At 49.5% G+C, this 26,423-nt stretch overlaps 1 protein-coding gene across 2 annotated transcripts in view; it reads left to right on the top strand.

Annotated features, from left to right (window-relative positions):
• FLI1 (Fli-1 proto-oncogene, ETS transcription factor) overlaps positions 1-26,423 on the top strand; it is a 76,386-nt gene that overhangs the window by 39,031 nt on the left and 10,932 nt on the right. For both annotated transcript variants that reach the window (XM_062508525.1, XM_062508524.1), the window contains exons 3-5: positions 5,851-6,005; positions 12,787-12,990; positions 18,995-19,060. In XM_062508525.1, coding sequence (XP_062364509.1) covers positions 5,851-6,005; positions 12,787-12,990; positions 18,995-19,060 — 425 coding nt within the window. The remainder of the gene's footprint in view (positions 1-5,850; positions 6,006-12,786; positions 12,991-18,994; positions 19,061-26,423) is intronic.

Below are 26,423 nucleotides of genomic sequence, written 5' to 3'. Positions count from 1 at the left end.
TTCCTCTCAGGGACCAGAAGCAGGGCTGAGGGTGTGAGCTGGTTTGGTCCTCAGCAGGGTGTCAGCAAAAGAGTCTTTGAAGGACCTCTCCAAATGCTAAACAACATGGAAAGCCCACCCCATGTCAGGATCCCCTGGCTTACCCTCAGACTGGAAATAATTTTCCAGATGCATCTTAACTGTCTGTAGGGGATGCTCAGGCAGGGATCAATGTTTTAGGGGAGAAGATGGGGATTCTGCATTATTGCAAGTTTCAGATGCAGAAATTTCATTAACCCTTCTTTTATCAGACCCTGAGGCAGGTTATGGCCTCAAAATCTGCCCTTGTCCTCAGACAGCACCTTGCTCAGACCAAAACCCATTTAAAATTATATTTTAAAACAAAAAAAAAAAAAGAAAAAAAGGAAAAAAAGAAAAAAAGAAAAATCAAGAAAAAATCTTTCACATTTGAAATTTTACTGAATGAAGGAGAAGGATTATTTAGAGAAATGTTGGGTAAAATTTAATCCAATTTACAACCAATGTTAATAAGAGTTTTCCTTATATTTTACATGAATTCCAGATGAACAAAGCAGAGTTCCAGATCTTGATTGTATTTACTGAGCTTCCCCAGATCTGCATTTGCAGCTAAACTCAGTGAATGATTTTTTAAAAAATACTACAAAATGTGTCTGATCTTCAAATATCAAAGAAATTTCTCCTGTGCTGGTGGACGTGGGACAAACTTTCCTGGGCAATCCGAGCTGTGGAACAGATTTCGTCCAGCTGAAATAATGAAGTTGGTGCTTTGGAAATGCTTTGGAGCCGTTCTGCAGAGACATCCCAGAGAAGCTGTGGCTGCCCCATCCCTGGAAGTGTCCCAGGCCAGGTTGGACCCGGCTTGGAGCACCCTGGGATAGTGGGAGGTGTCCCTGCCCATGGCAGGGGTGACACTGGATAGGGTTGAAGGCCCCTCTGTGGTTCTGTGGTTTGATGTTTCTCTTGCTTCAGAACAGAAAATAACGCCAAGGTTTGGGGACCCCCTTGGTCTGTGTCAGACCAAGCCAAGCCGTGTATGCAGGGATGCGCTCGCTCCCCGCGGAGCAGCGTGTGAGCCCTCTAGTGGGATTTGCCGGGCCCTTCTGCCCCAGCGTCTCCCTCCTGTTCGCCTTTACCTGGCTGGGACAAACAACCGGGACCTTGCCATCCTCCTGGCAGCTCTGCAGCCTCTTTCAGTGGGAGTTTCTCTCCTCCCGAGGCATTCCTGAGAGCGCGGTTGAAGTGTAGGCAGATCAAGTTTGGAGGAGGTGACTATTCACTCTGTAAGAGGGGACCACGAGCAGAATCCCAGTGTCTGTTCTTCCTTCCTTCACTCGACAGCAACAACAAATTAAAATGGGTCTCCACACCAAAAAGTAGCACATTTAAAAAGAAAAGAGGGGTGGAAGAAAGGAAGAATGAAAGGATAGGTAAAGAAGAATAGAACGGAGGAAAAATTCCCCTGAGTCAGGTTCATAAAATCCCAAAATCCATTATTTTGCTCTCTCAAGCAGAAGCCAAAGGTGATTCCTAGACAGAGCCCTGGGACAGTGATTGTTTAATTTCCACAGCTCTGCAGCCCAGGCTGGAGCTGTACAGAGGATTTACTGGCCAGTGGCAAGCGAGCTGCTTGTCCATTTTGGTCAGTCTAGGGAAACTTTTCCAAACACCAAACTCTTGGCATCCCCAGAGAAGTGAGCTGCTGGAACGGGGAGCCTCTGGGAGCCTCAGTGGGAATGAGTTGTGCTTCATGTTCCTTGGACTCTGCCCCTACCACAGGGCCTGTGCTCTGGAGAGCTTGTGAAACCAGCCTGTATCCATTACCTCTGTGCATCCACAATGCTTCCCACCAGAGCCTGGGCAAATCCAGCATGGAGAGCCACTGGAACACCTGGAGTTTCTGAGAAAAGTCGGGGATTGTTCTGGCATCAGAAATGCCCTAACAAAAACCCTTCCAGATGATGAGGAAGTGTTTCTCTGAATCCCAGCCTGGCTGTGGGTGATGCATGGGCTGAGGAAGGAGGGATACTCCATGAGTACACCATCCACAGCTCACATCTCTCTGCTGTCCTCTGGCACTGTTGTTGTTCCCCAGGCTGAGTCCTTCCCTGTGTGGCCACAGCTAGATTTCTCTCCTGCTGGGATAAATCCCTCACCTGGGGCTGGGGCAGGGCAGGAGCTGCAGGGGCGACTCAGACTGGCAGAACTGTCTCAATTCTCAAGAAAAGACTGTGTTTGGTAGGAAATGCTGGGCTCCAGAGGATGCAGAGTAAAGGATCTTCTCACTTGCTGTCACTGATGATTCCATGATGTTTTCTCAGGGACAGCTCAGTCTCCTGTCCAGTCCAGTTTGGTGATGCTATTCCCAGTTATGTGTGTCCAACAGGGTTAGCTCTGGATGCAGCCGACCCAAAAACTTCCCTGCAGCCACATGGACGCAACCCTGCCAGGTGCCTGGAGCACATTCAGTGTCCTGCAGGATTAATGGAGTGGCTCCTCTGCCCACAGTGCCTAGTATAAGCACCTCAGTCCCTTAAAGTTCTCTTCAGACCTTTCTGCCAGATGTTTGTGGTACTTGGTTCTCTGCGTTTGGCTGCTGAGACAGAGAGCAAGGGATGGACAGGGTCTGGAATGCCAGAGCAGAGTCTGTGTTGTCAAAGACCATCACAAAAACACTGAGAGGATCTCACAGCCCCGGGGTTATTTCGGTTACATCACTGTGAGGGTCGTGTGGTTGTGCACGATGTGAGCAGGGAGCACAGCCAGCCAAGTACTCTGCTCTGTCCCTGTGCTCATTCCATGCCAGCAGAAACATGGAGAGACTCCTCAGAAGGAATTGTTATTATCCAAGAATCTGGATATCACAGAGTCACAGAATCCCTAAGAAGTTTGGGCTGGAAGGGACCTTAGACATCATCCAAATGCAAACCCCTGCCATGGGCAGGGACACTTTCCCCTGTCCCAGGTCACTCCAAGCCTCATCCAGCCTGGCCTTGGACACTTCCAGGGATCCAGGGGCAGCCACAGCTGCTCTGGGCACCCTGGGCCAGGGCCTCAGCACCTTCACAGGGAGCAATTCCTTCCCAATATCCCGTCCATCCCTGCCGTCTGGCAGTGGGAGCCATTCCCTGTGTCCTGTCCCTCCATCCCTTGTCCCAGGTCCCTCTCCAGCTCTCCTGGAGCCCCTTTATGCCCTGGCAGGGGCTCTGAGCTCTCCCTGGAGCCTTCTCTTCTCCAGGTGAGCACCCCCAGCTCTCCCTGCCTGGCTCCAGAGCAGAGGAGCTCCAGCCCTCTGAACATCTCTATGTTCTCCTCCAGATTTGCTCCAGCAGCTCCACACCCTTCTTGTGTTGGGTGCCCCAGAGCACCAGCACTGCAGGTGGGATCTGTGCTGGAACAGTTCCCCATGGAGCAGTATGAGAGGAATATATAGAATTACTTGATCATAAATAGTGCCTGCCCATCTACGGGGACATTTTCCAGGGAAATTTAACTCCAGAGCAGGATGGGACAGAGAACCCTGGTGCCCAGGCAGGGGAGGGGAGGATGCTGGTCACTCACCAGTGAGTGAACAGTGACCAGTGAGCACAACAGTCTGAGTCCCTGGAGAGCATTCTGAGATCCTGGAGAACAGTGTCACACCCTGGAACACCGTGTGACACCTGGAGCAGACTGTGACACCCTTGAGCACATTCTGAAACCCTGGAGCAGGATTTGACATCCTGGAGCACAGCATCATACCTGGACCATGGTGTCACACCTGGATCACTCTTTCACACCTGGATCACTCTGTCACACCTGGATCACACTGTCACACTTGGATCACTCTGTCATACCTGTATCACTCTGGCACACCCAGATCACACTGCCACACCTGGATCACTCTGGCACACCCAGGTCTCGGATGTCCCCTGGCCTTCCCCAGCCCAGGGTCATCTCCTCCACGCTGCTCTGGGGCTGTTGCCTGCCAGCAGAGGCAGCTTTCACACCTGGCAGAAGCATTCCCACAGGGAATCAGCACTGCTCCATTCCCTGCAACATCCCCATGTCCTTGCAGCTCCTCAGCCTCTCCCCAGCTGCCTCGGGGACATTCAGCCTTCAGCAGTTGCCTCTGTGAAGGCAGATTTTGGTTCCCTGCCTGGAAAAACAGTAGGCGAAATTGTAAACCCTTAAATTCAAACATGTGTAAGTTATACATCTTATTTCCATTTTCGAGCAACATTCCCTTCGTCAGACATGAGGAAAAAATTACTGTCTGCCTTGGAATATCTCGGTGGAGCATTTATCTCCTGGCCATGATAAGTGAATTTCAGGCACTTCTCCCTCCCCCCAGTTCAGGTTAAGAGACAAATTTGTTTAGTGTCCTGCTTGGAATTCTTGCCAGCTGAGCTCGGAGGGTGGCATTTGTGCACTGTCACTGTTCTTACCCTGCAGGGAGTGGTTCCCTCCCAAACCTCTTGGCTTCTTGCAGAGGAGCAGGAGGGCTCTGGGATTAAAGCTTGACCTAAACTGCCCTGGAAATGGCTTTGGATTAAAGCCTGGGCTTACTCTGTGCAGAGGTTGTGCATTAATTCCCCTCTTGGAAAGGTGAGGGCCCTTCCCTGGAAGTCCCTTGAGATGGGATGTGCTGTGTGTGCCTGGCAGGCTCAGAGCCGGGGTTTGGGGGGATTAAAGGCAGGAGCTGCTCCTGCAGCTGGAGAAAAGCACAGTCCCTGCTCCCTCTCTGGGCTTTGGAGGCTCACAATTCTCCCAGAGTCTTCCCAAGGATCTGCAGTGTGCCAGACCTTACCATGGTGTCACCTGAGCTGCTGGATTTCCCCTCTTCATCATTCCAGTGCCTCAGGAGTTAAACTGGGGCCAGAGCCCTTTTCACATGCTTTGAAGTTCTTGACTCATACCTGGAGCATTCAAGATTCCCAGATTTCCTCACCAGCACTATTAATCAGAGGATAATAGGACAATGGAATAATGGAATAACAGGATAATTTAATAATTGAACAATAGAATAATTGAACAGGCTGTGTTGGAAGGATCCCTGAGTCCAACTCCTGTCCCTCAAAAGAGTACCCCAGCAATCCCACCATGTCCCTGAGTGTTATCAAAAACGCTCCTGAAGTTCTGGCAGGCTCCAAGGACAGACAAGCTTCACCCTGTTCAGCCCTGTATAAATCAGGCTCTGTGCTGTCATTGGATGCTCTCTGGGGACAGCCCTGTCACTTTGGGTGGGTGTTTTGGGTTCTTTGTTAATGCCATGAAAGGGCTGTTCCCATGTCCCTGTGAGCTCTGCAGAAACACCTTAGGGCAGGTGAGTAGAGCACCTGTGTGCCACTGCCAGGCTCCACTGCAACACGAGGGGAGGTTTAGCACCACAAAGGATGGAACAACCTGACAGGGCTCTCAGGAGCACCCAGCCCGCATGCAGGATTGCTGGAATGCACTGAGCAGCCTGCCATGAGGGAATGGGGTATAACCCACAGACTGGTGTAATGGGCACTGGCTCCTTACCTGGTTTGGGAATGTTGGTATTTCAGAATCACTGCACACATTGCCTTGTCTGGAAGTCATTCCCTTGGAGACTCCACCTGCTTGCATTATCAGAGATCCCACAGACCCCTTTATGACCCCCAGTGACAGGTCAGGAATGGCCTGTCCCACATCCCACATCCCCAAATGTCCCACCTCAGGCACATGTCCATGTGTGTGAGCCAGCCCCCTCCCGTGCTGCAGGGCTGGAAGGGGCACTGGTGGTGACCCAGGGCACTAATGGTGACCCAGGACATTGATGGTGACCCAGGGCACTGATGGTGACCCAGCTTTGTCTTTGCCTTCCAGGGAGTCCCCCGTGGACTGCAGCGTGAGCAAGTGTGGGAAGCTGGTGGGAGCAGGGACCGAGTCCACCCCCATGAGCTACAGCACGTACATGGATGAGAAGAACGGACCTCCCCCCAACATGACCACCAACGAGAGGAGAGTCATTGTCCCTGCAGGTACTGCCACGCTCTGGGGCAGCTGTCCTTGCTCTGCCTGCAAGAGATTGCTGTTCAGTTTTTTATCTGCTCCCAGAGGAATTTTTCTTACAAACCACGTGAAAAATAAGGAAAATATCAGAGTTTCTGGGTAGTAGGAATTCCCGTGTCCCATTGCATGATGTGAATCAGGATAGGCAGCAGATAATTCAGATAATCAGTGCTTTTCTTTTTTTATTTTTCTGTTTTTTTTTTTTTCCTGGAATAAAGTGTTGTTTTAGTGTGCTGAATCAAATCCATCTTCATGTGTTAGAGGAGAATCTGCTTCCCGGGACACACAGGGGATGATTAAAGAGGAAAGAAGTGGGCCCAAGTTATAACTCCCCTGGTGTTCTCAGGATCCAGCTGCACTTTCAAGTCACATTGATTGATTCAAAATGAGCTATTTTGTTTCCACTTTTTTTTTTTTGTTAGAAGTAGAAACCCAGAAAAAAGTGTATTTTGCAGGAACCACATTATCCTCCCAAAAATTGTCACACAGAAACATTTCTGCCCAGCTTTGTGTTTGGTATCCACATCTGGTGCCTGGAGTTGGCAGGATGCTCTGGATGCATTTGGACACTGAGGGGTGAGAGCTGCAGTGGCGGGAGCTCAGGGGTGAAGCCTGAACCTGGAGTGAGGAGTTGATTCCCTCTGAAATTTATAAACAATATCCATATAAACAGGGCCAGGAAGTTTCCAGCAAAGGAGCCAAGGGCTGGCCCAGTGCACATCCCAAAACTCACCCTGGCTCAGAGGGTTTCACAGGGCAGGGAAGGCAGGAGCCAGCCCAGGCAGACAGCACTGGCAGAAGGAAATGCACTCGTGGAATTCAGCTCCTTTCTCTGAGCGTGGCTTGACCACGAACAGATGACAATTCCCAAGCATTTGTTTGACATTTAGGATGAAAAGGAAAAGCTCAAACTTAATGTAGACAGGAGAAGCCAATAAAAGATTGATGGCAAATCTTGAAGTCCCATTTGAGCTGATGTTTGGGAGACTGGCTGAACTGCCTGGGGACAGCAGCACAATTCAATGTCACCCTGCCTGGAAAGGTGGAGCTGGCACCAACCAGCCCCTGTGTCATTAAAGATGTTCCAGGGGGAGCATTTATGCTGTATGTCTAAAAAAAACATGGGTGAGCTAAAGTTTAGCATTGTTGAAATAGGGGAAATTACTTTCAGTGCCCCCAGTGGAAGAGAAGATTTGGAATCTCCTCTTTGAAGGAAAGGGAAGAAAAGGACTTTACCCCCGCCTTATGACCATCCACAAATCAAACCCTTGAGATACTTGTGAAAGAGCATAGATCTACCAGACTTTGGAAGACAATAATGAGCATCATCCCAGATCTCTGGCTGCATGAGACAAAGCCCAAGTCATCCAAAAGAGGCATTTTAATTTAATCCAGAATGGAGATTTATAGTACATTAGGGTGAAGATAAGTAAGAATAATGTCACATTAGGCTTACAATAGTAGTAATAATGAGCTCTAAGCCATGTTTCAAGAAGGCAGATTTTCAGACACCATTCAATGTCTTTTACAGTGTTTAAAGGAAGGCCACAAATTCACTCTGCCCTCTAGATGTTAGGTTGTTTTCAAAACTCAAAACAAATAAGTCTTTCAATTAAAACAAACAAACAAACAAACAAAAAGAGTCTTTCCTTGAATACTTGCACAGTAAAATTTCAGCCTTTTGCCAGTGTTTAGAAAGCAGATTTCAATTAACTATTGCCAAAACCTGAAGGAAATCCATCTGTGGTTCCCAGAGCAGACTTGCAAAGGTGTGTGGTCACCAATTCCATGTTCTGAATTCAGCTTTCAGTAGCCAAGGTTTTCTGGAGATTCAGTGGGGAAAGGTCTCAGTTATAATTTCAGTTCTCTTGGTCTCAGTTCTCTGGTGCTGTCGTTCCCAGGCTCAGGTGCCCAGGAATGCCAGGTGTGGGCACTTCCTGACCTTTTGTGCCCAGGGATGCCCTCAGCCTGGGCACATAGTGTCCAGCCCTGGGCTGAGGCATTGCTTTATAGCCCCTAAAATCCTGGCAGAGGCATTTCTTGCTCTGCCTAGAGCATCCCCAGAGCCCTGTGCATGTTCTTGATCCAGGTTCTCAGCTTCCCAGGATCTGAGGTGGCTGAGCTTTGTCTCAGAGCTGGACCAGCTGTTAATGACACATCAGACATCTCCAAAATCTGAACTCCTTTGCAACCCTCTGCAGCTGCAGCAGAACATGAATGTGCAGCTCAAACTTGGGAATGGGATACATGGGGAGGAGCAGCACAGGAAACATCTGAAAATTCTGATATGCTCTGGAAATGACTCTGTCAAGTGCAATCGTGGCACCAGCTCTTGCTGGGGCTCTCTGATCTAATGCCCTTTCCAGAATTCAAAGGCTGATTTCTTTTTGTATCCCCTGCTGCAGCCACTCATCTCCACAGGGCCCAAGCTGCAGCTGGGCTCGGAGCGTCTCGTACATCAGCAGCAGCAATAAAGATCCCACAGCTGGAGCTCTGCTGGCAGCCAGGGATGCCCAGACATCACAAAACCCACCCTGCCCCCCAGAGCTGGGGGGGTTTAGAGGGAGAGTGGAGGTAGAATTTTGTTCCTACCCTGGGGTGAATTACTGACTCACACCTAGGCGAACTGCTCTATTCTAGTAACACCATTTTATTTTATTTTATTTTATTTTATTTTATTTTATTTTATTTTATTTTATTTTATTTTATTTTACTTTGGTTCATTTTATTTAATTTTTAATTTTTATTTTATTTCCTTGTTTTATTTTGGTTTGTTTTATTTTAGTTCCTTTGCTGATCATGAATCCTCCATGCTCGGGGTTTCTCATGGCAGCTGTGGGGTTCCCCAGTGCCCATGGGGGTATGGCACAGCCCTGATGCACAGCCTTGCAGAGCCCCAGCTGGGTCAGGAGCTCCCTCTCAAAGGGATTGGCTTCCTTAGGGAAGAGTCAAATGTCACCAGAGCTGTCACCAATGTGTCACCAAAGCAGAGGAGGGAGGTTTGGGCAGAACTGAGCACATGATCCATGCTGAGCCTGCTTCAGCACAGCACTTGTTCCCCCTGCCACAGTGGGAAAAAAATCTGAGAGAAATCCAACTCTCAGTGGCCAAAAAAACCCCAAAAATCACGCTTAAAGTGGCCTTGGGAGCCCTAAAATCTGCACTGAAACATCCAAAATATGCGGTAAAACACCAAAAAAAAAGGTCTCAGGGATCCCTGAAGGCAAAAACCTGGAGAAAAAGCTGGGGAAAAAAATACAAGGGAAAATCCGACTTGATATGGCCAAAAAAGCCTCCAAAAGTTGCAATAAAACAGTCAAAAAAGTCCTAAAATCTTCACTAAAAAAAACAAAAATAGTCCCAAACCCCAGTGAGATTCTAAGAATTTCTGAGGCAAAAAAATGGGGAAAAGGCTGAGAAAAAAAAATCCAGAGAAAATTGCATGTTGAATGGCCAAAAATTCCCCAAAAATCATACTAAAAATGGCCATAAAACTCCTAAAATCTGCACGAAGACAATCCAAATCTACAAAAATTCCAGGATTAATGGGAAATATATTACAAAACAACTCCTAAAAAATCCATATTAAAATATCCAGAAAGCCAAAAAAAAATCTCCCAGAAAAGTCCAAAAATCAGTCACTGGTCACCCAAAATCTGCCCTGAAACACCCCAAAATTGGCAATATTTCAAGGACTTCTGGAAAAAAAACCACTGGGGGAAAAAAAAAAAGTAAAAAAATTCAGGCTAAAAAAACCCCTAAAAATTCACATTAAGAAATGCAAAAATACCCTGAAAATTACACTAAAATTGGCCAAGAAACTCCTAAAATCTGCACTAAAACACCCTAAATTTCAATGTATTTGCTTGGAGAAACAGTGGCTGATGTGCTGCAAGAGCTGCAGGAGAATGGAGGTGTGTGTGTGCCCATCCCTGTGTGCCCATCCCTGTGTGTGCCCATCCCTGTGTGCCCATCCCGTGTGTGCCCATCCCTGTGTGCCCATCCCTGTGTGCCCATCCTGTGTGCCCATCCTGTGTGCCCATCCCTGTGTGTGCCCATCCTGTGTGTGCCCATCCCTGTGTGTGCCCATCCCTGTGTGTGCCCATCCCTGTGTGCCCATCCTGTGTGCCCATCCCTGTGTGTGCCCATCCCTGTGTGCCCATCCTGTGTGTGCCCATCCATGTGTGCCCATCCTGTGTGCCCATCCTGTGTGCCCATCCCTGTGTGCCCATCCTGTGTGTGCCCATCCCGTGTGTGCCCATCCTGTGTGCCCATCCCTGTGTGTGCCCATCCTGTGTGCCCATCCTGTGTGCCCATCCTGTGTGCCCATCCCTGTGTGTGCCCATGCTCTGTGTGCCCATCCTGTGTGCCCATCCCTGTGTGTGCCCATCCCTGTGTGCCCATCCCATGTGTGCCCATCCCTGTGTGTGCATCCCGTGTGTGCCCATCCTGTGTGTGCCCATCCTGTGTGTGCCCATCCCAGTGTGTGCCCATCCTGTGTGCCCATCCCTGTGTGCCCATCCCTGTGTGTGCCCATCCCGTGTGTGCCCATCCCTGTGTGCCCATCCCTGTGTGTGCCCATCCCGTGTGTGCCCATCCTGTGTGTGCCCATCCCTGTGTGCCCATCCCTGTGTGTGCCCATCCTGTGTGCCCATCCCTGTGTGTGCCCATCCCGTGTGTGCCCATCCCTGTGTGCCCATGCTCTGTGTGCCCATCCCTGTGTGTGCCCATCCCTGTGTGCCCATCCCTGTGTGTGCCCATCCCGTGTGTGCCCATCCTGTGTGTGCCCATCCCTGTGTGCCCATCCCTGTGTGCCCATCCCTGTGTGTGCCCATCCTGTGTGCCCATCCTGTGTGCCCATCCCTGTGTGTGCCCATCCCGTGTGTGCCCATCCCTGTTTGCCCATCCTGTGTGTGCCCATCCCTGTGTGCCCATCCCTGTGTGTGCCCATCCTGTGTGCCCATCCCTGTGTGCCCATCCTGTGTGTGCCCATCCCTGTGTGCCCATCCCTGTGTGTGCCCATCCTGTGTGCCCATCCTGTGTGCCCATCCCTGTGTGCCCATCCTGTGTGTGCCCATCCCTGTGTGCCCATCCTGTGTGCCCATCCCTGTGTGTGCCCATCCCGTGTGTGCCCATCCTGTGTGCCCATCCCTGTGTGTGTCCATCCCTGTGTGTGCCCATCCTGTGTGCCCATCCCTGTGTGTGCCCATCCCGTGTGTGCCCATCCTGTGTGCCCATCCCTGTGTGTGCCCATCCCGTGTGTGCCCATCCTGTGTGCCCATCCCTGTGTGTGCCCATCCCTGTGTGTGCCCATCCCTGTGTGCCCATCCCTGTGTGTGCCCATCCTGTGTGTGCCCATCCTGTGTGTGCCCATCCCTGTGTGCCCATCCCTGTGTGTGCCCATCCCTGTGTGCCCATCCTGTGTGTGCCCATCCTGTGTGTGCCCATCCCTGTGTGCCCATCCCTGTGTGCCCATCCCTGTGTGTGCCCATCCTGTGTGCCCATCCCTGTGTGTGCCCATCCCTGTGTGCCCATCCCTGTGTGCCCATCCTGTGTGTGCCCATCCCTGTGTGCCCATCCCTGTGTGCCCATCCCTGTGTGTGCATCCCGTGTGTGCCCATCCTGTGTGTGCCCATCCCGTGTGTGCCCATCCTGTGTGCCCATCCTGTGTGCCCATCCCTGTGTGTGCCCATCCCGTGTGTGCCCATCCTGTGTGCCCATCCTGTGTGCCCATCCTGTGTGTGCCCATCCCTGTGTGTCCATCCCTGTGTGTGCCCATCCCTGTGTGCCCATCCCTGTGTGTGCCCATCCCGTGTGTGCCCATCCCTGTGTGCCCATCCCTGTGTGTGCCCATGCTCTGTGTGCCCATCCCTGTGTGCCCATCCCGTGTGTGCCCATCCCTGTGTGCCCATCCCTGTGTGCCAGTCCTGTGTGCCAGTCCTGTGTGTGCCCATCCCTGTGTGTGCCCATCCCTGTGTGCCCATGCTGTGTGTGCCCATCCCCGTGTGCCCATCCCTGTGTGTGCCCATCCCGTGTGTGCCCATCCTGTGTGCCCATCCTGTGTGCCCATCCCTGTGTGCCCATCCCTGTGTGCCAATCCCTGTGTGTGCCCATCCCTGTGTTCCCATCCCTGTGTGCCAATCCCTGTGTGTGCCCATCCCTGTGTGTGCCCATCCCTGTGTGCCCATCCCTGTGTGTGCCCATCCCTGTGTGCCAGTCCTGTGTGCCAGTCCTGTGTGTGCCCATCCCTATGTGCCAATCCCTGTGTGCCCATGCTCTGTGTGCCCATCCCCGTGTGCCCATCCTGTGTGTGCCCATCCCTGTGTGCCCATCCCTTTGTGTCCATCCCTGTGTGCCCATGCTCTGTGTGCCAATCCCTGTGTGTGCCCATCCCTGTGTGCCCATCCCTGTGTGCCAATCCCTGTGTGTGCCCATCCCTGTGTGTGCCCATCCCTGTGTGCCCATCCCTGTGTGCCAATCCCTGTGTGTGCCCATCCCTGTGTGCCCATCCCTGTGTGTGCCCATCCCTGTGTGCCCATCCCTGTGTGCCCATGCTCTGTGCCCATCCTGTGTGCCAATCCCTGTGTGTGCCCATCCCTGTGTGTGCCCATCCCTGTGTGCCCATGCTGTGTGTGCCCATCCCTGTGTGCCCATCCCTGTGTGTGCCAATCCTGTGTGCCCATCCCGTATGTGCCTATCCCTGTGTGTGCCCATCCCTGTGTGTGCCCACGCTCTGCTCTCTCCCCCCAGATCCCACCCTCTGGACGCAGGAGCACGTGCGCCAGTGGCTGGAATGGGCTATCAAGGAGTACGGCTTGATGGAGATTGACACCACCATCTTCCAGAACATGGATGGCAAAGAGCTCTGCAAAATGAACAAGGACGACTTTCTGCGCACCACCTCCCCCTACAACACGGAAATTCTTCTGTCTCACCTCAGTTACCTCAGGGAAAGTGAGTATTGCCCTAGCCCATCCCGGCCCCATCCTGACACGCTGGGACTCCCAGGGCTCCTCCTGCAGTGATGGGGAGGGAAATGAACAGAGAAAGGCAAGCAGGGAGAGCATACAGGGAAACGAGGAATAAAATTGGGTTGGAAAGTTCAGATGAACACAGATGGAGCTACTGGTGCTATCAGGGAGATGAAGAACTGAGCGGGGCTCTGGAGGAGATTAGATAAGTCTTACAGATAACAACATCTGTGGCTATGTGATTAAAATACACATATTTGCCATGGAAATTAAACCTGACAGTAACTGATTTGTCTCAGACAGATGATTCCATGGCTTTGCAGTTAGTGGGCTGTGCCCTCCTCATAAACAGGACCCACAGCTGGCCAGGGCTGGAGATTTCCTGTGTTCCTGCAGGCCCAGGGTTGTTGGAGAGAGTTGAAAACCCAAGAGCCATTCCCCATATGTAAATGTGCTGGAGCAGATGTTGTGCAAGTCACCCAGGACTCTGAGAAAAAGGTTGTGGAATTTTTGCATTATTGCTCCTTTTTGCCCCACACTTGAGTATGGGATGGATCCAGTTCCCCTTTTTGCTCTGTTAAGCCACAAACCCAGGAGCTGTGAAAAGTCTGGAAAAGCATTATCCCAGCACCCAAACAGGAATGATCACCCTAGGAATGGCACATGCACCTGATGCTGGGAGTCTTAGATTTCAGTTTTTTCAAGACTTCTGTGTAATCATGAACAAATCCACAGCTTCCTAATGTCTTCTCTTCACCTATAAATGGATCTAAAAGCATTTCCTTTCCCCACAAAGGTGTGCTAACAGTAATGGTGCTGTAATGAGCCAGAGGACTGGAGCTGGGCCCCACATGCTCTTGTTTTTCCAAGTGAAACAGCTTTCATAGGAGTATCATTATTTAAGCATTCAAAAATCAGGAGAAGATGCCATAAATCAAGGTGGAAACAGAGGGAGAGAAAGAAAAGTGTATTTTCTTCACTAGAAAATCTAATTGTGATGAAAAGGCAGCTGAAGATGTCTCCTCTGGCCAGTGAAGCAAAGATAAAGAATTTAGAGTGCTTCTTCCAACTCTGCTGGAAAGTTGATCTGCCTCTACCTAAAATCAGTGGGAGTTTCACAGATTCCAGTGGCACAGGAGCTATATCACAGATGGGTGCCTCTGGAAGCCCCATCTTTATTTTTCTTGAGAAGTTGAGCCAAGGAAATGATTCACAACAAAAAACCAAACTGTTGGATTTGAACAGTTTCTGTCCCTTGTGACTGGCCAATAAAATAACTTCCTATCCACAATCACTGGCAAATTTAATTCTGTTTCATCAGCAAAATGCTGCTGGCCCACAGAAAGCTTTCAAAGGTTTGCACACTTTCCTGGGAAATGGGAAGGCAGTCCTGTGCAGCCAGCAGTGCTTCGGCCAAACCTGCTGATTGGGGCTGGGGAAATCAGGCACTTTGTAACCGGAAACGTTTCTAAATTCCCACAAGATAAACATGCAAGTGAGACATTTGAATTGTCTTATTGATAAGGCTTGAGAGTTGACAGAGAGATGGAGCTGGATGAGTTCAAAGCACAGGAGCAGGCTGAATTTGGAAAGCTTGACAGAGGAGTGGAATTCTCTAGCTGGTATCTCCAGGATCATCCCCATGTTTGTGTCCCGTTGTTTGGGCTGTCCAAAGGCAGTATCAGGGGAAATGCAGTGTTGATCTCATGGCATGAGCCCAAAAACCTGGGCCATCACTGGCCACCAGTGGCCACCTTTACCATTTGCTGCTGCCCATTTGCTCAGGGGCAACTTCCTGCTTGATCCCACCAACCCTTGGGTACTGAAGTCTGCTCACACTGGTGTCCATGTCCAGTGAGGCAGCACCAGGGCATGCTGACGTTCAGGACAGCTTGCCTTTAAATAATTAGGAAATTAGGAGGTTTTGCTCTCTGTAAGGTGGCACCAGCCATCCTGCCTTCTCACTGGGCCCCTCCTTTGGGATGGTGGATCTGTGGTGCAGAGACTGTGCCTCACACCTCCACAGCCCAGCACTGGAGCCCTGGTACAGCTGCAATATTTAAGTGCTGCTGCAATAATGATCATCAAAATATCCTGTCCTGCCAGGGTGGTGACTGCAGTGATTTCTGTGCTATTAAACCAGTGCAAAACCTGAGGAACTTTGCTGGATTCAGGCAGATTACTCACTCCTTTTTCACAGGGAATTCAGTCCCAGTGCATCCCCAGCTTTAGGATGATGCATCTGTGTGTGCTGAGCCCCAGACATGCTCATTAGAGCAGCTCCGGTCTGCTGGAGCTGGGCAGAGCATTCCTCCATCCCTGCAGCTATTCCCAGCCCGAGGACAGGCTGCTCTGGGGAGTGCTGGCTGTCTCCCTGGTGGAGTAACACCTTCCAGAGGAGCTGATGGCTTTTCCAGACCAGCTTCCAGCAGATGTTCAGTGCCGAGCCCATAGCTCAGTGCCATGGGGACACGGGCTTTTATTTTCACGAGTTTTCCCCTTTTGGAAGGGTGTTTGTCCCACAGACATTCAGCTCTGCTCCTGCTTAGGGTAGGGAATAGGTGATGGCCAGAAGCACAGGAAGATCTGGGGGAATTGCAGACCTAGAGGCTGGATTGCCTCTGGCCAAGGCTCTCTAAAGGCACTTGTGCTCTTGGGATGTTAAGCTGGATATGTGATGATTCATGAATCCTCAGCTTTGGGGTCTGTTTTCCAAGAAACAAAGCTGATCTGAACTTTGAGCTGTTTGCTCAACCGACAAGGAGACCCCCTGCAGATGAGCTTTCCCAGAAGGTTTTCAGCATTTTACTCCTGATCAGGGTGAAAACTTGCCTAAAGCTGCCTATGAAATACATTATTTTGGCACATCTGAGTCCAGACTGAAAAAATAAATCAGCAACATCTGCGTGACCTCAGCAAAAGCTCAGTCTCAGTTTTAGCAATGGAAGGTTCAGGGTGAGCTGTGCAGTGCAGTTGAGAGTAACCCAACCTCATCCCACAGCACCTTTAATCTTTGGCTTAGGCCTGGATCAGAAGGGTGCAGTTGTTCCCTGTTGCCACAAGTCATTGAAGCTGGCAGGAATTCCAGCGTCTCTGATCCTCAGGAGATTTCAGAATGCATAGCCCAGTCCTGTAGGACTCTCTAGCCTTTGGAGCCTCCCAAAACATCCCAGTGGCTTTTTCAGGGAGCTCCCTGTCCACCCTCTCAAACAATCATCTTTCTTTGCATGTTTCTTACAGTTCCCTCTCCAAAATCGTGAAGCCACGCCTTGATTTGCCTTCTTTTTGTTCATCCCCGCACAGCTTGGGGCTCCAGACTGATCTTTCTCAAGCATATTCTGCCTGGTGAATCCTCTCCAGGCAGCTTTTGGGCAGGGGGAAGGGAGTTCTGGATGCATCCATGCTGTGTTTGGGATGAAGATCAAAAGAAGCTGGGGTGCCACCTCCATCCTTTCCCTCCCTGGTGCTGGGGCCAGGGTGTGGGGTGTGCACAAAGGAGAAGAGCCTGAAGGGGAAAGAATGAGGCTGGGGTGAGAAGCAAAAAACTGCTCAGTGGTTTCGAGCCATGTGTTAATGCCCAACAAAACCATCCTGGACCTGGGTTCCAGCAGGAACTGTGCAGGTAGGGCCCCAGAGCCTGGGAAAGGTGAGGGTGGAAAAGACTTTCAAATTAAATAGACCCTGAGACTGTGGAACCCAGATGTTCCTGCGCCTGTGAAGGATGAGCTGTCTGAGGGAAGGGTTTATGAGAAAAAAACTCTCATCCATCTTTTTGTAATGAACCAAGAGAAATAAAAGAAAGGGAAGGGTGGGGGTGTCATAGAATAACGTGTTTAAATTTTAATTATGGAAGAATTGTACTCACTGCATTAACCATACCAGAGAGCTGATCCATCCATGGTGCCACTGACCCAGGGAGGGCAATAGGAACAAAAATGAAAATTCATCACAGGCAAAGCTCTGCCCCCAAAGGAGAGAGGGAGGAGCAGCCTGGCTTCTGTCCGTCTGTCTGTCTGCTTCCCTCTGTCCTGATCTGGGTCTCTACCTTTCTCCGTTTTCCTCCTCCATTGAAACCCTTAATAGGAAACACATTTCCCTCTCTGTGGTGTTCCCACCAGAAACCTCAGACTGCCGGGCAAAGGTGAGAACTTTGAGCAATTAAACCGGGGGAGGCGCCGGCCCTTTCCAGTGGCTTGGGCTGCATTTTTTAGCCTAAAGTAGCTATAGGTTGATCCTGCTCGCTCAGTGCTATTCATCACCCCACCCCCACCGCCCCATCCGCTCATTTGCAGCCCATTTAGTCATAGAAAACCACGTTTCTGAATTCCCCAGCACTTCCCTGTCTGGCAGGGGGAAGCTGGTCTGGGCGTTGCACTCACGATTGCTTTAAATAACCTGAAAAGGAGAGAGTGGTGGACAGGAGTTTCCCCACAGATATTCGAGAAAGAAATGCCAAAGCCAGAAACCATCTGATGAAAACATGAGTTACGTGGACAGAGTTGTTTCAATTCCTCCAGCAGCCAACCTCTCTAAACATTTCAGCCAATCCCTTTGGCTATTGGCAGCTTTCAGAGCCAGGATGCCCTTGGGATCCCTCTGAACTCTTCACCTCCTCGTTCACCATCCATCCTGGTCTTTGGAAACATCCCCTGACTTGCAGCATCTGGTACCATCCATTCTCCCCTACCTGCGAGCAGCTTTGTTTCCCAACACCTCCTGCCTCTGTGTCCTTACTGCCCTGTGCAGTCTCTGGCTTTGTTTGCCTTGGGGAAGGACAGAAATCCATTGCAGCAGAGGGCCAGCAGGATCCAGCACCTGCAATGGCTCAAATCTGGCAGGGAGCTGCTTAAACCTCATCTCCCACAGGAAAGGGAGATGCTCTGTGAGCACTGAGGGGCAGCTGAGGTCATATGGGATCATGTTCCCCAGAGGAACGTGGGGCTGCAGGGCGCGGATCCTGCTCAAGATCCACAAGATCCTGCCCAGCTACTGCTGCAGTACCTGCAGAGAGCTGTCCCTGCCCTGCTGGGACCTGGCAATGCTCAGGGCCAGGATTCCATTTATCGAGGGGATCTGGAGAGCTCAAAAGCACTCTCAGGGCAGGATTGGTGCTGCTCCAGCCACACCATCAGGACAAGCAGAGCCTCTGCCTTGTCAGGGGTGTCACTGACCCAGCACAGGCTGCTCCAAAGAGCTGCAGGGAAGGCGAGCCCAGGGCATTATGTGAGCACACTTAACCAGACAGCCATGAAATGTGTATTTCATGCTGGCTTCCCTGAACTCCCAGGATCTCCTCCTCCATTTCCAGGAGAGTTTGAAGGAGAACCAGAGGGAAATGCTTAGGAAAGAACATTTCCTGCACAGACAGCACAAAACAGAGCCTTCCAAGGGGTTCTTTTGTGCTGCACTTGTGTGTCATGTGGAGCTGCATGGAAAGGCCTCTGTGAACCCAGAGCTGCTCCCAAATTCCCCAGACCACAGTAGATGCTAGAATCCCAGTGAGAGCTGTGCAGCTGCTGGCCCTGAACCAAGTATGTGACACTCTAAAAATGGCCAGGTCCTGACAGTGCAATTCATGTCTTTTCTCCTGCCTGTTCCTCAAATAGGAAATTTCTCTATCACAGCCAGAGAGAGAAAAGCTTCTTCCTTATCCTGTCACCCAATCTGTGCCACAGGCATTTCTGGAGGCTGTGCTGGGATAGATTCTGTACCTGTACAATCTGACCCTTTAAGATCAGTTTCCAATGGGGGACATCAAGGCACTCGGTGAAGGAGACAAATATCTTTATTTTTTGCAGGTGAGGGAACAGCAGCACGTCTGACCTGCAGCTCCCAAGCTTTTAGATGAATTTCATAGAAAATGTGTGCCTAATTATCATCAAAATTAGTTTTATTTCATGCCATTAACAACATTTCCTACCTGGCCTCATGGTTCCCTGTGGCAGAGCGTGCCCAGACTGTTCTAGCTCTTTTTCTTTGTCTTGCAGGTAGCTCACTGCTGGTCTACAACACTCCATCCCACACAGATTCTTCACGTCTTGCCACCAAAGAAGGTCAGTGATTTGCATAAAAATGTCCTGGGTTTGATTGGGTTAAAACTAGACCTTGTTAATAATATCCTTGGCATGAAAATGTTATGCTCCACTCTGCAATCACAGCATGGTTAAAAAGGAATAATTCTCACTGTGCAGACCCATCCAGGCTGGAAATGCCCTCTCTGCTTGTCCAGCCAGCACTGTGGCACCAAATGTGTCACTGTCACACTTGTGTTTTGCTGAGCTGGTAGCACATTTTCCATTCCTGATGTGAAGAGTTTGGAATCTCACATGGACAGCAAGGCCTGAGACATTGTTTCTCTCTGAGCTCATAGTTGAAAGGATAAAACCTTCTCATAATAAATTTCACTACTTTAAAGGCCACTCAGGTGTTCCAGACCCATCCATGGATCTGTAGGTTGTTTCAACCAGCAAGGAAGACCAAATGTATCTTTTTGACACTCCCATTTTGGAATAGTTTGATTTTCTTTTTTGTTTCAAATAACCTTTTTGATTTTTTTATCTAGTAGAAATTCTGACCATGTAGCTATACCTTAGAAACCTTGCAGTTTAAAAGTTATTAACCTTGTTTAGGCTCCTGCAGGTTTTGGAGTTGTTTATGTGTCCTTCAGTCAGGTGTTTCAGGTTTTCCTCTGAAGCTCCTGCCCCGCTCCTTGTTCTTATTTTTATTGACAAACTGGACTCTTAGTCAGGATAAAGTTGTGAGCATTGGTGTGATGGGTGTGATCACAGAATCCCAGAATGGTTTGTGTTGGAAGGAACCTTACAGATCATCTGGTTCAGTCCATGGCCATGGGCAGGGACAGGATGAAGCACATGCCTTACCTACAGGGAATTTGAATTGATAAAGGCCAAGTAGTGTCATAAAGAGCAAAAATCTGTTCTGTCCTCTGTTACTCCTGTGTAGAGCCTGTAACTCAGTATGTAGGGACAGGAGCCTTTAATGGGGCTTTTCTTTCCCTTTCTGCTACTGCAGAGACATTGGGCTTGTTCCCTGTGCTCTGTTCACCTCCTCCTTTGAGAAATTTCTGGGAAGGGGTGGAATCTCCTGCCCACCCCACCTGAAGCCAGCGTGTCCCTGTGCCAGCTGCCTCACTGTCACAAATGAACTGTGAGGTACAAACACGTCTCTGCTTTCAGGAGAATGGGGCTTCATGGGCAAGCCACAAGTTTGGATTACAAAGAACAGTGCAGAAAGGCAGAAAGTCTTTTTTTCTTGAAGCAGCTAGAGAGACAAAACCTCCCATTCCACTGAGGGGCTGCAGCAAACGGATCCCACATTGAACTAGCTCCTGCATGGAGGGTCTGGCTGCCTCCTCTGTGTGCTGCCCTCAGAGCCCTCCTTCCTCCTTGCACTTCATCCCCGACATCTGCCTCGGCCCTGGACACGAGATCAGGGCTGCTTCTTCCAGCAGCTGCTTTTGTCCAGCATGTAAATGCCCACCTGAGCTCCCTGGCACACTGTTCTGTCCTCTGAGGCAGCATCACTTGATAAAAACAGGGGCACTGCAGGGACACAGCCACTCAGGCTTTGCTCTGACTGCTGCTTTGACATTAACAATCAGCTATTTAAAGTTCATATGAGCTGACCTTGCTCCCGTGTGAATAAAGTGGGAATATGTGCTCCTTCACAGTTTCCCCCTGCATCCAAACCTCTGCTCATTCTGTCTCAGGCCAGGCAGTTGCTAAAAATAAAGCCAAGAAAAGTTTGATTTTTGAACTATTATATTTTTTTTTTCTTAAAGAGAAAATCTCTGTGTAGAGCTGTGCTCCTCTGAATTTGTAAACACTTTGTGACTTGGGCCTTGAGTGACTCAAGCTGAAAGAAATTTGAGGGGAACATGTCCCTCCCCCTGCATTTTTAGTGGCCTCAAGAGTGTCTCTGTAGTGCAGCTGACAGAGCTCTGGGTTCACTGCTGTCAGCGTGGAGCCCTCAGCTTCACATGGAACTTTCATCATGTGTCAATAAAGAACAAAGCACACCCAGGGGAGAGGCAAATAAAAATTAAGAACTACGTAGAAATGTTGAAATCCCATCTATTCCTCCCCCATTTCTTCCTATAAGGCATAAATTCCATCATTCCTTCCACATTGGATGTAGCATAAACTGCCTCGCTCCTGAGGTTACTGCTCAGGAAAGATGTCAGGAAAAGAGACAGGAGAACACAACAGGCTGGCAGAAAAAGAGCTGGGGAAGCAGAATGAAGTGGCTCATCCAATAGCACAGCAGAAACTCACGATGTTCATAAAACTGGGCTTGAAATTCCTCAGTCTATTTTTTTTTTTAAATAGGATTTTCCTTGTTTCCTTTTTAATGGGCTCACATCAAGCTGATATTCTCACTCCAAAAGATGTTATTTTGGAAAAGGAATTTCAGGTTAAAAATTAAGGGTTTTTTTTTTTTTACAATTTTTGAATGTCTCAAAAGATTAAACAGTTTTCTTCATGTCAATGCATCTGGAATCTACCAGTGCTGTAAATATTTCTCCTCTCTACGCCTGGGAATAAAAACACATGAGTTTTTTCTAACCACCTTCCCTTGAGGATTCAAAAGCAGGTGATGAAATAGTATCAAACATGCCAAAGATAGGAAAAAATACTATTTTATTCACTCCTCCTGTAATTTTTCTACATAACTAGTGCAAATAAGCTGCTTGTGCAGATTCCAGGGAGAGACAGGAGTCCTTTGCATACATTTACACATTTACACTCTGCTTTACACAACATGTTCCATCCACGGCTGGAAAAAAGAACCCACACGTCAAAAAAAAAAAAAAAAGTGCAGCTGCAACACAGACAACTGCAGATGTTCCAGATGCAGCACATGGCTCTGCTCTCTCCCCAGGATGTCCCCAGGAGCACAGGGAGCTTGGCCCATGTGCCAGCACTGGGTTTGGTGCCCAGCCTGCAGGCAGAGCTGCCCTGGCTGCAGCTGCAGAGTTCTCTCCCTTTTTCCCTTCGTTCTCTGCCCTCACACCCTGCAGTGCCCACTCTGTGAACAGAAGGAATGCAGCTCTGCTTTAGGGGAGCTAAAGTGCAGATCTCTGCAGCAGGAATCTCGGGAATCTTTACAGCAGATCCTATAAGGCTCCCAGCTGGGGCCCAGGGCAGCTGAGTGCTCTCACAGCAGACAGGTAGAACTCTTGTCCTGTTCCAAGGACTCCTGCTGCCTCAGCTTCTCCCCTTCCCAGCCTCATAAACACTCCAGAGGATGGGACTGAGCGTCACTGGGACAAATTGTCTTCAGCTGCCTCTGAGGAGTAAATTGCTCTAATGAAAATCACCAGTATTTTTTGGCTGGAGAGCAATTTTCTGGGAAATGAAACAAGGCTGTCCTGGTGGCTGAATGGAAAGAGCTGTGTCCCCCTCCCACTGCAGAGATGGTCTGGGGCATTTTCTGGGACTGTTTGGAGCAATGAGTGATCTGCTGTGGGTACTGAAGACAGGGACAGGAGTCTGAGCCCACAGATCTGCCCCAGTCCAGGGAGACCTTAAGCTGCTCTCCTGCAGAATGGTGTCATTTGAGCAGGTTTCCATAGGGAAATGGAAAGAATATTCACATACAACAACATTGGGAGGCCAAAGGGCCACATCCCCAAAGGGCTCTGAGCTCTCTGGCCTCGCTCCAGTGCAGCTTTAAAGTTTTTAGTGTGTTGAGGTATGTGTAATTCATGTGTGTAAGACACGAGCAAAATGCTGTGCAGGAGCTGAAGGCAGGGCAGAGCTGGGGGCACCCAGTGAGGCAGAATCCTGGTGTGTGGATGTGTGAAGTTTCCTGCATCCATGAACCTGTGGGAATGCCTGGGCTGGGATGTGTGGTGCTTTCCAACACATGCTGATCCCAGGGAAGTGGTGTTTGTGCAGGGAGGTGGCAGAGGTTGTGAAAGGAGGCTCAGCATCACAGGTGAGAATTAACCAGAGGGGTTCCTGGGGCTGTTTGTTTCCAGGTCATTCAGCATCTTGGTTCAAAAGCTGCATTCCACACAAGTTCATGCTCTGCACAAACAGGGCTCAGCCCAAGGCAATAGAACCCCAGAATCATTTAAACTGGAAAATCCCTCCCAGACCATCGAGTCCAACCTGTGACCAATGCCCTCCTTGGCACCTTGTCCCCAGCCCAGAGCGCTGAATGCCACCTCCAGGGATGTGGACTCCAAATCTCCCTGGACAGCCTCTTCCAGTGTTTAACAACCCTTTCAATGAAGAAATTCCAACCTGAGCCTCCCCTGCTACAGCCTGAGGGAGCTTCCTCTTGTCCTGTAGTTGTTCCTGGGAGAAATTCCAACCCCCACCTGGGTCCTGTTAGGGAGTTGCAAAGAGGGATGGCATCCTTCTTGAGCCTTCCAGATTTGGTTGAGAACAGTGACAAACCAGCCCAAAGTCTCAGAAATCAAACTCAAGCAGAGCACAGGAAAAAGGGACATGGAACCTTTCAAAGAGGGAAGAAATCTCTATGTAAATGCATGAACAGGGATGGAGGGGGGAATTTTAAGGGTTTATTCTGTGGCTATCCCATGTTTATGTTCACATTATAGAAGTCATGTGAACAGTGAAAATGTTTGGGTACAAGGTGTATTTTTGGTGGAGCTGTTGGCAAATTTAAGAAGATAAATAAATCAGTGAACTCTGAAATCCAGTGTGATTCTCTGGGGCTTTGTACCAATGTTTATTGTGAGGCCCTAAGAAAGAGTTTCCTGGTGTTGGAGCATCAGTTACATTCCCTGGTACTACACAAAATATGAGTCTGTGCAGCTGCTTTTCTCACCATTAGGGCTGCAACCTCTGTTCCCTTTAAACTGGTAGGAACTCCACAAAACTCTTCTCTCCCATTTGTCCAATTGAGTAACAATTTGGGGTAACAGGTTCAGATTTTGAGGGACTGGGGAGAGAGGGGCAGAGACCACAGAGAATGTGGTTGCATAAGCACAGTTCCCTCAGGAAAACACTCTCAAATTCCCAGATAAAACTCTTCTTCTGAAAAGGCCATTTTGCAGATCTAAAAAGTTGCAGTGAAAAATATTGACCACATTCAATAAACTCTCTGAATGTGTCAGTGCCACCCCTTTTCCAGCAAAGGTTTTAAACTCTCCATCTTCAGTTGTGGAAGAGGAAAAGCAGCTGCAGCTTTGTGCCCCCATAATTGTCTGTACTCGCTAAAACATTTCTCGATGATATTTGTGTGCCTGGTGATGAAATATTCCATTTTTAGCTCAGCAGCAGAAAAAGGGGAGGTTTTTTTAGGTCCCCTTTCATTTTGGCTGTGTGGCCAAGCCAGGATTTATGAGTTCAGGGGAGACAGTAGCCAGCGCGCTTGGATTTTGCTTTTTATACTTTTTTTTTTTTTAATTGTTTTCCTTTGAAATTCCAGAGTTAGTGTTTTGTCTGCTTTCTCCCTGACCCTCTTCGGAGGAAGGCGTGTGTTTTTTCACCAGAAAAACTGGAAACAAAGAATCGTTGTCTTTAAGCTGTAGCAGGCAGGAAACCCAACTCACAAGGGATCACCCTGAGCCAGCGCTGTCCCAGAGTAGACTCCAGTTCTCTGAATTCAACCTGACAGCTTGTCTGGAGCACTTTCTAAGTAACCATTATCCTTCCTTTTCCCCCAGCAAAAGAGCCATTATTATTGCCTGGGGTGCAGTGCAAGGAGTGTTTTTGCACTGGGGGGGAGGTCTCATGTTTGCTGGGGTGCCAGGCGCTCCCTCCCAAAGCCTTGGAAGTGCTTGGGCTGTTTCCTAAAACAAGAGTTAATTTGTTTCCTGATGATGACTTAAAAGCTGTAAAACTGGATAGCTGTGCATGTGTGTCTTCCCTTTTCTCTCATGTGTGCGTGGCCTTTTTCTCCATGGATAGGAGGCGTGGGGATTTTTTACTTCTGCATTTGAGTGATTTTCAAACAAGAGCAACCTCCAGGCCTGTCAACAGTTTGTTTTCACGCCCTGTGCTGTGGGCACATTGCTGCCTGCTGCTGGGCGTGTTTTGGGTGGTTCTGTAGGTGTGCAGAGGATGTGCAGCTGTGCCTTGGCTGTGCCTGCAGCCCTGCATAGCTCAGCAACATCTCTGCTGCCTGGACAGCATCTGCTTTTCCAAGCTGGCTCTGGGAGGGATTCTCAGGACACATTCTTCAGTCTCTGTGCACTGTGCATTGGGATTTCTGCTGCTGATATTAAAAAAAGCAACAACAAGGGGAAAAAAATCTTCCATTACTTCCTCCTTTTCTTCATAAAGTGTCTTTGTGAGGCAGACGTGGCTCAGGAAGTGCCAGCACTGCACGGCGCAGGGATGTTTTTGCAGCCACAGGCACCACCAGGGGCTGTCGCCTCTGGCTCGGAGCAGGCAGGGAGTGACTCCAAGCCTGAGTGGGGAGCAGAGCTGGGGCTCTGGGCTGCCCTGTGGGAGTTCCTTCCCTGCACCTGGCTCTGAGCAGGGGCAGGGCACAGGGCAACCCTGTCCTGAGCTCACCCTGCCTGGGCCAGCTCAGGAAATCCTCTCTGGAAATCACAGTCCCAGGACGGGTTGGGTTGGAAGGACCTTAAAGCTCATCCAGCCCCACCCTGCCATGGACAGAGACATCTTCCACTACCCCAGGCTGCTCCATGCCCCATCCAACCTGGCCTTGGACACTTCCGGGGACAGGAATACTGAATCCTAGTTCTATTCCTACACCATCCAGCTCATGTCTGAAATAAGTGGACTTCAGCCACAGGGCTTTAATCCATCATTGATTTAGAACAGGAGTTTAATCAGAAATGTTTGAACCCTCTGATCTGTATTTCTATAAAGGCAGCAATTCATAACCAGGTTCTCAGCTACTTTCAGACCCTCCCCAAGCAAAATCTGTGCTTCACATCCATTTCTGGTGTAGATTTCTCACCTAAATCCAGCAGTCAGTCCCTTCTCACTCAGTTTGAGTTGACTTCAGGTCAAAACCCAGTGTTGTTCCAGGCTTGGATTTGGGATCTGTGAAACAGGTTAACAGCAATATAGAAGAATCAGAGAATCACAGAACCATCCGTGTTGGAAAGGCTCCTGAGATCATCGAGTCCAACAGTGCACCAAGGTGGATGCAAAAGATGGCCTGATAGTGTTCTTCAATTGTGAAATGATCAAATAGTCTGTTAGTGTAAAATAGATGTAGGTTTGAAATCATTCTGCACACAGTAAGTTATTTCCTCTTAGTGAAGAGATTTAGAATTTCTGCTTTCCACCTCTGAACCTGGGAGTGGTGGTTCCTTAGCTTAAGGAACAGCCCACTGTGTCTTGAACAGGAAAAGAAAGAGTTTGATGCTGAAGGACTGGGAAGTCTCATGTAACCATGGGAACAGTCACAGTAACACTAGCCATGAAGGACAAAGAGCATGAC

This window comes from Cinclus cinclus, chromosome 25 (assembly GCF_963662255.1).
Source record: "Cinclus cinclus chromosome 25, bCinCin1.1, whole genome shotgun sequence".
NCBI lineage: Eukaryota > Metazoa > Chordata > Aves > Passeriformes > Cinclidae > Cinclus > Cinclus cinclus.
The sequence above is the reverse complement of the archived record's forward strand: the minus strand, read 5'-3'. Positions and strand labels throughout refer to the sequence as shown.